The 13285-nt window shown below is 38.4% G+C and overlaps 1 protein-coding gene across 1 annotated transcript in view; it reads left to right on the top strand.

Moving 5' to 3' along the window:
* The window catches only part of MBTPS2 (membrane bound transcription factor peptidase, site 2), a 274634-nt gene that overhangs the window by 95478 nt on the left and 165871 nt on the right, over window positions 1-13285 (top strand). The window contains exon 5 of the mRNA XM_053706375.1: window positions 4032-4159. Coding sequence (XP_053562350.1) covers window positions 4032-4159 — 128 coding nt within the window. The remainder of the gene's footprint in view (window positions 1-4031; window positions 4160-13285) is intronic.

The raw sequence follows: 13285 nt of genomic DNA, 5'->3' as shown, positions 1-13285 counted from the left end.
ACTACCCACCAACCTTTACCATTAATAATATACCTATAACTTAAGTATCTTTCAGTATTTTACTGTTTGACATAAATAAACTTATGTTCCTTCTCCTTGTTTAATTCACTCATCTTGCTATATGTATAAAATATTGAATAATCATGCCATATTATACATTTCTGAGCTCTGACTCCACCTACTATGCATGTAGTACACTGAAAATTCTATTTCATGCTAAAAATCTAAATACAAATCTGTGATGCATTTACTTGCAATTGGAGCGTATATCTTAGACCCTCATGCATATGAATCTACTTTTACCTTAAAAATGGGATCTGGATATGATATGATAGTATATCTCCATCACGAATAATGGAACAATAGTAGTTATCTCAATTTTAAGAGGGAACTCTATTTTCCACAGACAACTTAATGCTCCAAGTGCTATCACAAACATAGTCCTCTTGCTCATTTATTAGATCTATGCAGCAATGCATTATAAGCACTTTATCATCAATATCCTTATTTAGTGCTAAGTAGTATTACGTCAATGCAATTACTATAAAATTATAAGCATTATAGTAATGATGATAGATATTTAAGCCAGCCCATATATTGAGACACTTACACTCATGACATCATATATACGATCTCACATGATTACATAGATATACATTGAGTCCTGTGATGTAGAAGAAAGGACTAATGAGGACAATTATATGTTATTGATTTGTCATAAGTTTATTACAGATTGTCAGTTATTTCAAGGACAATCACAACGGTATTTGCACCGTCCAGCTGTAAACACAATCTTCCAATTACCTTAATGCACAGATACTTAGCCCTCTGACACTTAGTAATACAGGTTGCTGATTGGTATTTCTATTTGACTGACTCCTCCATTCTAAGCACGCCCATGTTTTCATCATCAACTCTATTACACTTCAGGTTACGTCACCTGATGGACATATTAGGTAGCCAATCCAACTTTACTATCCTAGTGATAGAAACCAATTGCGCTGTGAGGTGGGCTTTTACGAGTGATAAAGTTCATCGAATAGCTGCGGCCCGCACCCCCTCTGAGGAAGCGTTCTTTGTGAAACGTGCGTCAGGGGACCGATAGGAGTAGCCTTGTCTCTCCTTGTTGTCCATTTTAAACTGCTTACCATGGTTTAATACTAGTTTACTGGCATACTATTAAAATTTATCTCAGCCTTACAGTTACATCTTAATTATAACTATAAGCTTAATTTAGCCCTCGGATTGTAAGGGCTTAGTTTATTTAACGCTATATTTAACTGTTGGCTGATAATCATTTGAGTATCTTTGCAGCAACTTTATATGTCTAACCACTGGTTTAAGTGTTTTTCAATTTAGCTTAAGCTATTGTATGAGTGATTATTCCTGGCTGTGACTCAGAATTTTTTAATAAAGTTAGCAATGTGTGAATGAAATGGAACAATAATGGAATAATAATCTTCTACTAAATCTAATAGTTTTTTCTGAGTTAACGTATAATTTATGTCGTAGAGCTAATCCTTCTATACTTAATTGTGCATATCATTGCAATTAGTTTAGCTAGTTGTCATGGATTTTCAATGTCCCAGTGCTATTGGGCAATGGAAGTAGTTTCCCGGAAATAGGGAAAGGAATCTAATCTTATCCTCCCAGAGGCAGATTTCCCCTGTCAAGATTGTCAACAGATCGGTTACTGGAGAGGCTTTCTTAAACTGTGTGAAGATTTTGCCTCTCTAGGAGGTGATTGTTCCAGTTCCACTGTCAGAAAACATGGTCTAGGATCTATTCCATCCTCTTTGTGGTTCCAAGAAAGAGGAAACTTTTCGATCCATTTTAGACCTCAAAGGTCTCTTCAATTTTTTCTGGTTTCCTTCTTCCAGATGGAAACTTACCGTTTCTTTTTTCCTTTTTGGCTCAGGAGGGTCAGATCAGGTCTACCATAGACCTGAAGGACACGCACCTCACAAGGAACATTCCTCTTCCTGTGGTTTACCATTCTGGACTAACCCTTCCAATTTGTAGCCCTTTATTTAGGACTTGCCTCTGCTCCTGGAGGTTGTCCTTTTCCCTGTGGAAATTATCTCCAAGGAAGAACCTTCCAATAAAGGTCTCTTCCTGCTTTCAACCTAGTTTTTCAAAGCTGACTGCTTAGAGATTGAAAGCCTAGAAAATTCTAGGCATGTTTTTTTTTCCAGATAACTTTGTTGATTTCATGCTTTGAGTTCATAAGCCGGTATCTCTCAGAATTTACCATAAGCTAGCGCTGCGGAATCTGTTGGCGTTCTACAAATAACCGATAATAATAATGTGTGATAGAAATACCCTTATGGGTGCGAATATAGGGGTTTTCTCTTGGAGTAGGGTGTGCGTTTTCCCAGCTTTCCGTTTGTTCTCCAGAAGGGCCTGGAGAAAGGTTTGTCAGTCAGTCTCCGAAGAATCGGATCTCTATTAAGTCGATCTTTTGATTATACGTCTGGCAGAATTACCTGTGTTTACTCCTGTTACTTGTCCATGGAGTCCTTATCTTGTTCTCAGGGTCTGCAGCAGGCTATGTTTGAGCCTATGCACTCTGTTGATATTTAATTTTTGTTTATTCTCGATATTCCTTCTGTTTGCAGAGTTTTTGAGTTTTCAAGTCTGCAGTGTAATTCCCCTTACATTATTTTTCATGTGGGTAAGGCGGGCCTTTGTACTAATTTGGGATTTCTTCCTAAGGTAGGGTCAGACTGCAATGCAATATCAATTAGAAATATTTTATCCCTTTGTTCTATCCTAATCCTCTTTTTCAGAGGGAATGTCTGTTGCATAACCTGAATGTTGTGCGTGCTCAGAAATTCTATAGTCAGGCAACTATGCTTTACTGCCCTTTTTGTTGTTTTTTTCTTTGGTAAGAGTAAGGGTCAGAAGGCCACTACTTCTACTTTCTTTTTAGTTGAGAAGTGTTATTCGATTAGCTTATAAGACCGCTGCTCTTTATTCTCCTTGGAGTCTTACAACTTTTTTTCCTCTGGGGCTGTCTCTTCTTCCTTGGTCTTTAAAAATGAGACTTCTGTGGTACTTATCTACGACGCAACCACTTGGTCCTCATTGCTTACCTTTCAAAATTTTACAAATTTGATTCTTTTGTCTCAGCTGAGGCTTCTTTTGGGGAGAACTGTTCATCAAGAGTTGGCACCTTCTGTTTAGATCTGCCTGTCTTGTTTTCCCTCCCTTTCATTCTGTGGACTCTAGCTTGAGTATTGGTTCCCACTAGTAATTGAATGCATTTGTGGGCTCTTCATGCCATTGGAAAGAAAACAAAATTTCTTTCATGTAATTAGCAAGAGTCCATGAGCTAGTGACGGTTTACGATATACATTCCTACCAGGAGGGGCAAAGTTTCCCAAACCTCAAAATGCCTATAAATACACCCCTCACCACACCCACAATTCAGTTTTACAAACTTTGCCTCCCATGGAGGTGGTGAAGTAAGTTTGTGCTAGATTCTACGTTGATATGCGCTTCACAGCAGGGTGAAGCCCGGTTTTCCTCTCAGAGTGCAGTGAATGTCAGAGGGATGTGAAGAGAGTATTGCCTATTTGAATACAATGGTCTTCCTCTAGGGAATCTATTTCATAGGTTCTCTGTTATCCTGGCATGCTGAGTCCACGACCCGCCCTTGATTTATGTTTAAGACTGCATTAATCGTTTAAACTTCAGGCACCTCTATACCTTTGTGTCCACTTTTCTTTCTGAATTCCCTTGGCTGAATGACTGGGGGTTATGGGAAGTGGGAGTGATCTTAACAGTTTTGCTGGGGTGTTTTTTGCCTCCACCTGGTGGCCAGGAGTTGAATTCTCACTAGTAATTGAATGGATTCATGGACTCTCCATGCCAGGAAAGAAAATAATTTATCAGGTAAGCATAATTTTTTTTTTTTTAAGGTTCTGCCTTACAAATGTGTGGCCTCTGACACCATTGAGAATTGGTGGTGCTGCAATACTATTAAAAAAAAAGTTGTTGAATTCTACATATTTTTTTTTTTACCCTAGAGAAAACGTTCAACTTAATGGCTTTGGGATCTTCATATTTGTGGTCTACCCTGGTGCATTTGTTGACCTGTTTACTACTCATTTGCAGCTTGTGTCACCTGTTCAACAACTACGTATATTTTGTGCAGGTAAATAGACATATTTCACTATTTGTAATTAAGGTGTATTACATTTTTTTTCTGGAGGGTGCTAAAATGAGTTAATTTATTTTCATATAATTAATATATATATATCTCTTTTTTTTTTTGTACGAAATCCTCTTACCACAAATATAAAATAAAATACAGTTAAGTCTATAAATATGTGCTTAGAAAAAAAGTTATAAAATGAATTTAGGCTTAAAGGAAGACCAGACTGTCATCTTTAATTTGAGGTATTTACATCAAAATTTGGTGCATGGTTTAGGAATGACTGCAATTTTTTTATTTGTTGCCCCCTCCTTTTTCAAGTGACCAAATGTAATTGGGCAGAGAAACTGTTTTATGGCCAGGTGTGGGCTGTCCCCTCATTATTTAATTAACACTTAAGCATTGATTCTAAGTGTGGAATTTGCATTTGAAAGCTGTTGCTGTGAGCCCTCAGTAAGAGGCCCAAAGAGCATTCAGTGGAAGTACAGCAGGCAATTATTAGGCAGGAAAAAAAAAAAACGATTCCATCATAGCAATAACAGAAACATTAGGAGTGACCAAATCAACAATTTGGTGCATTCTTAAAACAAAGGTATGCATTGGTGAGCTTAGCAACACCAAACAGCCTGGATGACCACCGAAACAAGTATAGGAAGCCCAGGTTAGACGTTGGTAGAAAACATGTTCAAAAATATTGGGCAGGTTTTTTTTTGTTTGTTTGTTTTTTTTTAAACTAAGATCAACCTATAGCAAAATGATGGGAAGAGAAAAACATAATTTATGTAAGAACTTACCTGATAAATTCATTTCTTTCATATTGGCAAGAGTCCATGAGCTAGTGACGTATGGGATATACATTCCTACCAGGAGGGGCAAAGTTTCCCAAACCTCAAAATGCCTATAAATACACCCCTCACCACACCCACAATTCAGTTTAACGAATAGCCAAGAAGTGGGGTGATAAGAAAGGAGCAAAAACATCAAAAAATAAGGAATTGGAATAATTGTGCTTTATACAAAAAAATCATAACCACCACAAAAAAAAAGGGTGGGCCTCATTGACTCTTGCTAATATGAAAGAAATTAATTTATCAGGTAAGTTCTTACATAAATTATGTTTTCTTTCATGTAATTAGCAAGAGTCCATGAGCTAGTGACGTATGGGATAGCAGATACCCAAGATGTGGAACTTCCACGCAAGAGTCACTAGAGAGGGAGGGATAAAATAAAGACAGCCAATTCCGCTGAAAAAATAATCCACAACCCAAATCAAAAAATGAAATAATAAGCAGCTGAATCAAACTGAAACAGCTGCCTGAAGTACTTTTCTACCAAAAACTGCTTCTGAAGAAGAGAAAACATCAAAATGGTAGAATTTAGTAAAAGTATGCAAAGAAGACCAAGTTGCTGCTTTACAAATTTGATCAACAGAAGCTTCATTCCTAAAAGCCCAGGAAGTAGAAACTGACCTAGTAGAATGAGCTGTAATCCTTTGAGGCGGGGACTTACCCGACTCTACATAAGCATGATGAATCAAAAACTTTAACCAAGATGCCAAAGAAATGGCAGAAGCCTTCTGACCTTTTCTGGAACCAGAAAAGATGACAAATAGAGTAGAAGTCTTTCTAAAACCTTTAGTAGCTTCAACATAATATTTCAAAGCTCTAACTACATCCAAAGAATGTAAAGATTTCTCCAGAGAATTCTTAGGATTAGGACACAATGAAGGGACAACAATCTCTCTACTAATGTTGTTAGAATTCACAACCTTAGGTAAAAATTTAAATGAAGTCCGCAACACTGCCTTATCCTGATGAAATATCAGGAAAGGAGATTCACAAGAAAGAGCAGATAACTCAGAAACTCTTCTAGCAGAAGAGATGGCTAAAAGGAACAACACTTTCCAAGAAAGTAATTTAATATCCAGAGAATGCATAGGTTCAAACGGAGGAGCCTGTAAAGCCCTCAGAACCAAATTAAGACTCCAAGGAGGAGAGATTGACTTAATGACAGGCTTGATACGAACCAAAGCCTGTACAAAACAATGAATATCAGGATGATTAGCAATCTTTCTGTGAAAAAGAACAGAAAGAGCAGAGATTTGACCTTTCAAAGAGCTTGCAGACAAACCCTTATCCAAACCATCCTGAAGAAACTGTAAAATTCTAGGAATTCTAAAAGAATGCCAAGAGAATTTATGAGAAGAACACCAAGAAATGTAAGTCTTCCAGACTCAATAATAAATCTTTCTAGACACAGATTTACGAGCCTGTATCATAGTATTAATCACTGAGTCAGAGAAACCTCTATGACTAAGAATCAAGCGTTCAATCTCCATACCTTCAAATTTAATGATTTGAGATCCTGATGGAAAAAAGGGCCTTGAGATAGAAGGTCTGGCCTTAACAGAAGTGTCCAAGGTTGGCAACTTGCCATCCGAACGAGATCCGCATACCAAAACCTGTGAGGCCATGCTGGAGCCACCAGCAATACAAACAAACGTTCCATTAGAATTTTGGAAATCACTTTTGGAAGAAGAACTAGAGGCGGAAAGATATAAGCAGGTTGATAATTCCAATTAAGCGACAGCGCGTCCACTGCTTCCGCCTGAGGATCCCTGGATCTGGACAGATACCTGGGAAGTTTCTTGTTTAGATGAGAGGCCATCAGATCTATTTCTGGAAGTCCCCAGATTTGAACAATCTGAAGAAATAGCTCTGGGTGAAGAGACCATTCGCCTGGATGTAACGTCTGGCGACTGAGATAATCTGCTTCCCAATTGTCTACACCTGGGATGTGAACCACAGAGATTAGACAGGAGCTGGATTCCGCCCATGCAAGTATCCGAGATACTTCTTTCATAGCCTGAGGATTGTGAGTCCCACCTTGATGATTGACATACGCCACGGTTGTGACATTGTCTGTCTGAAAACAAATAAACGATTCTCTCTTCAGAAGAGGCCAGAACTGAAGAGCTCTGAAAATCGCACGGAGTTCCAAAATGTTGATTGGTAATTTCGCCTCCTGAGATCCCCATACAGCTCCCCAACCTGAAAGACTCGCATCTGTTGAAATTACAGTCCAGGTTGGACGAACAAAAGAGGCCCCTTGAATTAGACGATGGTGATTCAACCACCAAGTCAGAGAAGACCACTGGTTCAGCATACAAAGCTGAAGAGGTCTCATGTGAAAGCGAGCAAAGGGGATCGGATTTGCAGCAGTCATGAGACCTAGAATTTCCATGCACAAAGCTACTGAAGGGAATGATTGAGACTGAAGGTTTCGACAAGCTGAAACCAACTTTAGACGTCTCTTTTCTGTTAAAGACAGAGTCATGGACACTGAATCTATTTGAAAACCCAAAAAGGTTACCTTTGTCTGAGGAATCAATGAACTCTTTGGTAAATTGATCCTCCAACCATGTCTTTGAAGAAACAACACAAGTAGATTCGTATGAGATTCTGCAGAACATAAAGACTGAGCAAGTACCAAGATATCATCCAAATAAGGAAATACCGCAATACCCTGTTCTCTGATCACAGAGAGAAGGGCACCGAGAACCTTTGAAAAAATCCTTGGAGCTGTTGCTAGGCCAAACAGAAGGGCAACAAACTGGTAATGCTTGTCTAGAAAAGAGAATCTCACGAACTGATAGTGATCTGGATGAATTGGAATATGAAGATATGCATCCTGTAAGTCTATTGTAGACATATAATGCCCTTGCTGAACAAAAGGCAGAATAGTCCTTATAGTCACCATTTTGAATGTTGGTATCCTTACATAACGATTCGATATTTTTAGATCCAGAACTGGTCTGAAGGAATTCTCCTTCTTTGGTACAATGAATAGATTTCAATAAAACCCCAGACCCCGTTCCAGAACTGGAACTGGCACAATTACCCCAGCCAACTCTAGGTCTGAAACACATTTCAGAAATGCCTGAGCCTTCACTGGGTTTACTGGAATGCAAGAGAGAAAAAATCTTCTCACAGGTGGTCTTACCTTGAAACCTATTCTGTACCCTTGTGAATCAATGTTCTGAATCCAAAGACTGTGAATCTAATTGATCCAAATATCTTTGAAAAATCGTAACCTGCCCCCTACCAGCTGTGCTGGAATGAGGGCCGCACCTTCATGTGGCCTTGGGAGCTGGTTTTGACTTTCTAAAAGGCTTGGATTTATTCCAGACTGGAGATGGTTTCCAAACGGAAACCGTTCCTTTAGGGGAAGGGTCAGGCTTCTGTTCCTTATTCTGACGAAAGGAACGAAAACGATTAGCAGCCCTGTATTTGCCTTTAGATTTTTTGTCCTGAGGCAAAAAGGTTCCTTTCCCCCCAGTAACAGTTGAAATAATTGAATCCAACTGTGAACCAAATAATCTATTACCTTGGAAAGAAAGAGAAAGTAAAGTTGACTTAGAAGTCATATCTGCATTCCAAGATTTAAGCCATAAAGCTCTTCTAGCTAAAATAGCTAAAGACATATACCTGACATCAATTCTAATGATATCAAAAATGGCATCACAAATAAAGTTATTAGCATGCTGAAGAAGTTTAACAATGCTATAAGCATTATGGTCTGACACTTGTTGCGCTAAAGCCTCCAACCAAAAAGTGGAAGCTGCAGCAACATCAGCCAAAGAAATAGCAGGTCTAAGAAGATTACCTGAACATAAATAAGCTCTCCTTAGAAAGGATTCAAGCTTCCTATCTAAAGGATCCTTAAAGGAAGTACTATCCACCGTAGGAATAGTAGTACGTTTAGCAAGAGTAGAGATAGCCCCATCAACTTTAAGGATTTTGTCCCAAAACTCTAATCGATCAGATGGCACAAGGTACAATTTCTTAAACCTTGGAGAAGGAGTAAATGAGGTACCCAGACTATTCCATTCCCTAGAAATTACTTCTGAAATAGCATCAGGAACTGGAAAAACTTCTGGAATAACTACATGAGGTTTAAAAACCGAATTTAATCACTTAGTAGATTTAGTATCAAGAGGACTAGACTCCTCCATATCTAAAGCAATCAATACTTCTTTAAGTAAAGAACGAATAAATTCCATTTTAAATAAATATGAAGATTTATCAGTGTCAATATCTGAGGCAGAATCTTTTGAACCAGATAGATCCTCATCAGAAACAGATAAGTCAGAATGATGGCGGTCACTTAAAAATTCATCTGAAATATGAGAAATTTTAAAAGACCTTTTACGTTTGCTGGAAGGAGGAATAACAGACAGAGCCTTCCTAATAGAATTAGAAACAAATTCTTTCACATTAACAGGGACATCCTGAACATTAGATGTTGAAGGAAAAACAACGGGTAAAGGATTATTACTAATGGAAACACTATCTGCATTAGAAAGTTTATCATGACAGCTAACACAAACTACAGCCGGAGGAACAGATACCAAAAGTTTACAACAAATGCACTTAACTTTGGTAGAACCAGCATCAGGCAGCGTCTTTCCAGAAGTAGATTCTGATCCAGGGTCGGTTGAGACATCTTGCAATATGTAATAGAAAAAACAATATATAATATATATATATTGCTTTATATATATATATATATATATATATATATATATATATATTTATATATAATATAAAGCAAAATTATCAAATTCCTTAAATGACAGTTTCAGGAATGGGAAAAAATGCCAAATAAACAAGCCTCTAGCAACCAGAAGCAATAAAAAAGTGAGACTTAAATAATGTGGAAAAAGGTGGAGACAAGAATGACGCCCACATTTATTGGCGCCAAGTACAACGCCCATATTTTTTGGCGCCAAGAATGACGCCACATCCTCTGACGGCAAAAAAAAAACGACGCCCACATTTTTTGGCGCAAAAGAACGTCTGAAACACATAAACGTCAAAAATGACGCAACCACGAATAAACTTCCGGCGTCAATTAGGGTGCCGGAAATGACAAAATTTTGCGCCAAAAAAGTTTGCGCCAAGAATGACGCAATAAATTGAAGCATTTCAGCCCCCACGAGCCTAACAGCCCGCAGGGAAAAAAGTCAATTGAAAAAAATTTTAAGGTAAGATAAAATATTTATTCATATGCATTATCCCAAAAAATGAAACTGACAGTCTGAATGAAGGAATACTGATTATCCTGAATCATGGCAAATATAAGTTTAAACACATATATATTTAGAACTTTACATATAAAGTGCCCAACCATAGCTTAGAGTGTCATAAATAAAATAAGACTTACTTACCCTAAGACACTCATCTACATATAGTAGAAAGCCAAACCAGTACTGAAACGAGAATCAGTAGAGGTAATGGTATATAAGAGTATATCGTCAATCTGAAAAGGGAGGTAGGAGAATAAATCTCTACAACCGATAACAGAGAACCTATGAAATAGATCCCCTAGAGGAAGACCATTGTATTCAAATAGGCAATACTCTCTTCACATCCCTCTGACATTCACTGCACTCTGAGAGGAAAACCGGGCTCCAGCCTGCTGCGAAGCGCATATCAACGTAGAATCTAGCACAAACTTACTTCACTACCTCCATGGGAGGCAAAGTTTGTAAAACTGAATTGTGGGTGTGGTGAGGGGTGTATTTATAGGCATTTTGAGGTTTGGGAAACTTTGCCCCTCCTGGTAGGAATGTATATCCCATACGTCACTAGCTCATGGACTCTTGCTAATTACATGAAATAAAGTATGGAGAAGGGAAGGAACCCCTCATGTTTAGTTTACCACATAATTTGTGAAACATGATGGTGTTAATGTTATGGCATGGGCATGTATGGCTTCAAATAAAACTAGGTCAGTAGCGTTTATTGGTGCCATTAGAAACAGCAAAATGGCCTATACTATCTGCTCATATTCAGCCAAAGGCTGCAAACTGGTATGACAGTGCTTCATAGTATAGATGTACAATGATCCATAACATTCTGCAAAAGCAACCAAAGATCTTTTCATGGCAAATAAGTGGAATATTCTGTATGTCCTGACTTAAACCCAATAGCACATGCATTTCACTTGTTAAAGGGACATAATACTCATATGCTAAATCACTTGAAACTGATGCAGTATAAAGGCTGTGACACACTGCAAGCGGAGCGGCGCGCAGCGTGTAGATGCAGCTGTGCACGCTCAGTGTGTCCTGCCTTTTCAACTCTGAGCACTCTGCTGCGTCTGGTCGCGTAGCTGAGCGCTCAGAGATGAATTATCTGAACTTTAGAAGCGATGCAACGCGAAGCAGCTGCTTCGCACCGCATCGCTTGCAATGTGTCACAGCCTTAATTGACAGGAAAATATCACCTGAGCATCTCTATGTAAAAAAAGAAGATATTTGACCTCACAATTTCCTCAGCTCAGCAGAGTAAGTTCGGTGTAAAAATATATACTTCAGCTGCAGGTAAAAAAAAAAAAGCAGCCAATCCGCATCAGCAGTGCTGAGGTCATGAACTATTTTACTGTGATCTCATGAGATTTCATAGTAAACTGCCTTAAACTGAATAGTGAAATAAGATGAGTATGCACATAAGCTCACTCCCTTAGCCAGACATCCCAACTCTCCCTGAAGTTCAGGGAGTCTCCCTGATTGTTATAGCGGCTCCCTGATGCCAGCAAATGGAATTCAATCTCCCTGAAACTCCAAGTACCATGATCCAATGTGGCCCGAATCCGGAAAAGAGTTTCTTTAAGGAATGCCTTTAGTTGCTGGGACATTATAGAACCCTCAAAGCATGCATCAGTAACCAAAAAGCCCCCACTGATTCTAATAAAACAAAACACAAATACTACCTTATTTACTGCACGTAATTAAACTTCGTATTCTTAAATATTTAAGCATTCAACAAGCGTACAATCACTGGAAAATAGGTTTGTTGTATGTGGTTGTGCAATAAAGCAACTTTTTTTTTAATGTGACTTTAGTGGGAAGCTACTTTATATGATAAGTCTCTATCTTATTTAGGGTTTCAAGGTGTCCAACATATAACTGGGTGGGGCGACACAGTAGCGGGTGAACCCACCTCCCTGAAATGAGTTTTTGCAGGTTTGGATGTATGCCTTAGCTGTCCCTGGACAGGCATAGTGATTTGTTGCTTAGAAGTGCTTGACAATGGGATGTGGCTACTGAGGAATTTTTGAGTTAAAATATCTTTCTTTAAATATAGATGTTCAGTTGATATTTTCTAGTCAGCTTTTTACAGCTATGCTGCATCACTTTCAAGTATCATGAATGGTATCATGAAGGGTATCATGGCCCTTTAAACATTGAAGGCAGACAGGCCCTCAAACAGGCAATAACTTAAGACAGCTAAAATTATGTGATGTCTGTGATTTCCATTCAAAGGATTATCAACCAAGTATTAAGAATTATAATATTATAATATTCTTTATGATTGTTAGTCCCGTGAAAATGAGAAGGCTATGTATTAAAATGCATGTAATTTATTAATGATTTATAAAATATTTTTGCCAAAACCTTTGAATTAAAGCTGAAAGTCTGCAGTCAAATCTTGATAGCTTACTTACAGTCCTATACGGTGGCATACAGAGGCTGTCCAAATACTTATGGACAAACAAATTGCGCATTTGCAAGCACGATGTTTGCACTCCACTCCTAATACTAGCTCACGCTAATGTGCACTGTTATTATAAGTTAAGAGTAATGCTAATGCAACCTTGCGTTTGCATTGCCTGGAAGCATTGCGCTCATGAGTGCTCACTTCCATAGACTCCAATGGGAGCCTCGTTCTGATGCCGTCAGACACAGCAAAGAACCTAGTGCAGCACAAGGGGTAAGTCGCCCAGAGTTGGGCAGAAAATTTAAAATATATATGTATATGAATATACATTTATGTGTTTACATGTGTATATACACACATATTAACACATAAATATATATGTATATAAGCATTTACATATTTATTTGCAGTATAAACACAGTCCCCATAGACCGCAATGTAAAGGCACTTTCTCCAACATAGGTGTGTCCGGTCCACGGCGTCATCCTTACTTGTGGGATATTCTCTTCCCCAACAGGAAATGGCAAAGAGCCCAGCAAAGCTGGTCACATGATCCCTCCTAGGCTCCGCCTACCCCAGTCATTCTCTTTGCCGTTGTACAGGCAACATCTCCACGGAGATG

This window comes from Bombina bombina, chromosome 3, assembly GCF_027579735.1.
Source record: "Bombina bombina isolate aBomBom1 chromosome 3, aBomBom1.pri, whole genome shotgun sequence".
NCBI lineage: Eukaryota > Metazoa > Chordata > Amphibia > Anura > Bombinatoridae > Bombina > Bombina bombina.
This window is presented reverse-complemented; position numbering and strand designations above follow the sequence as displayed.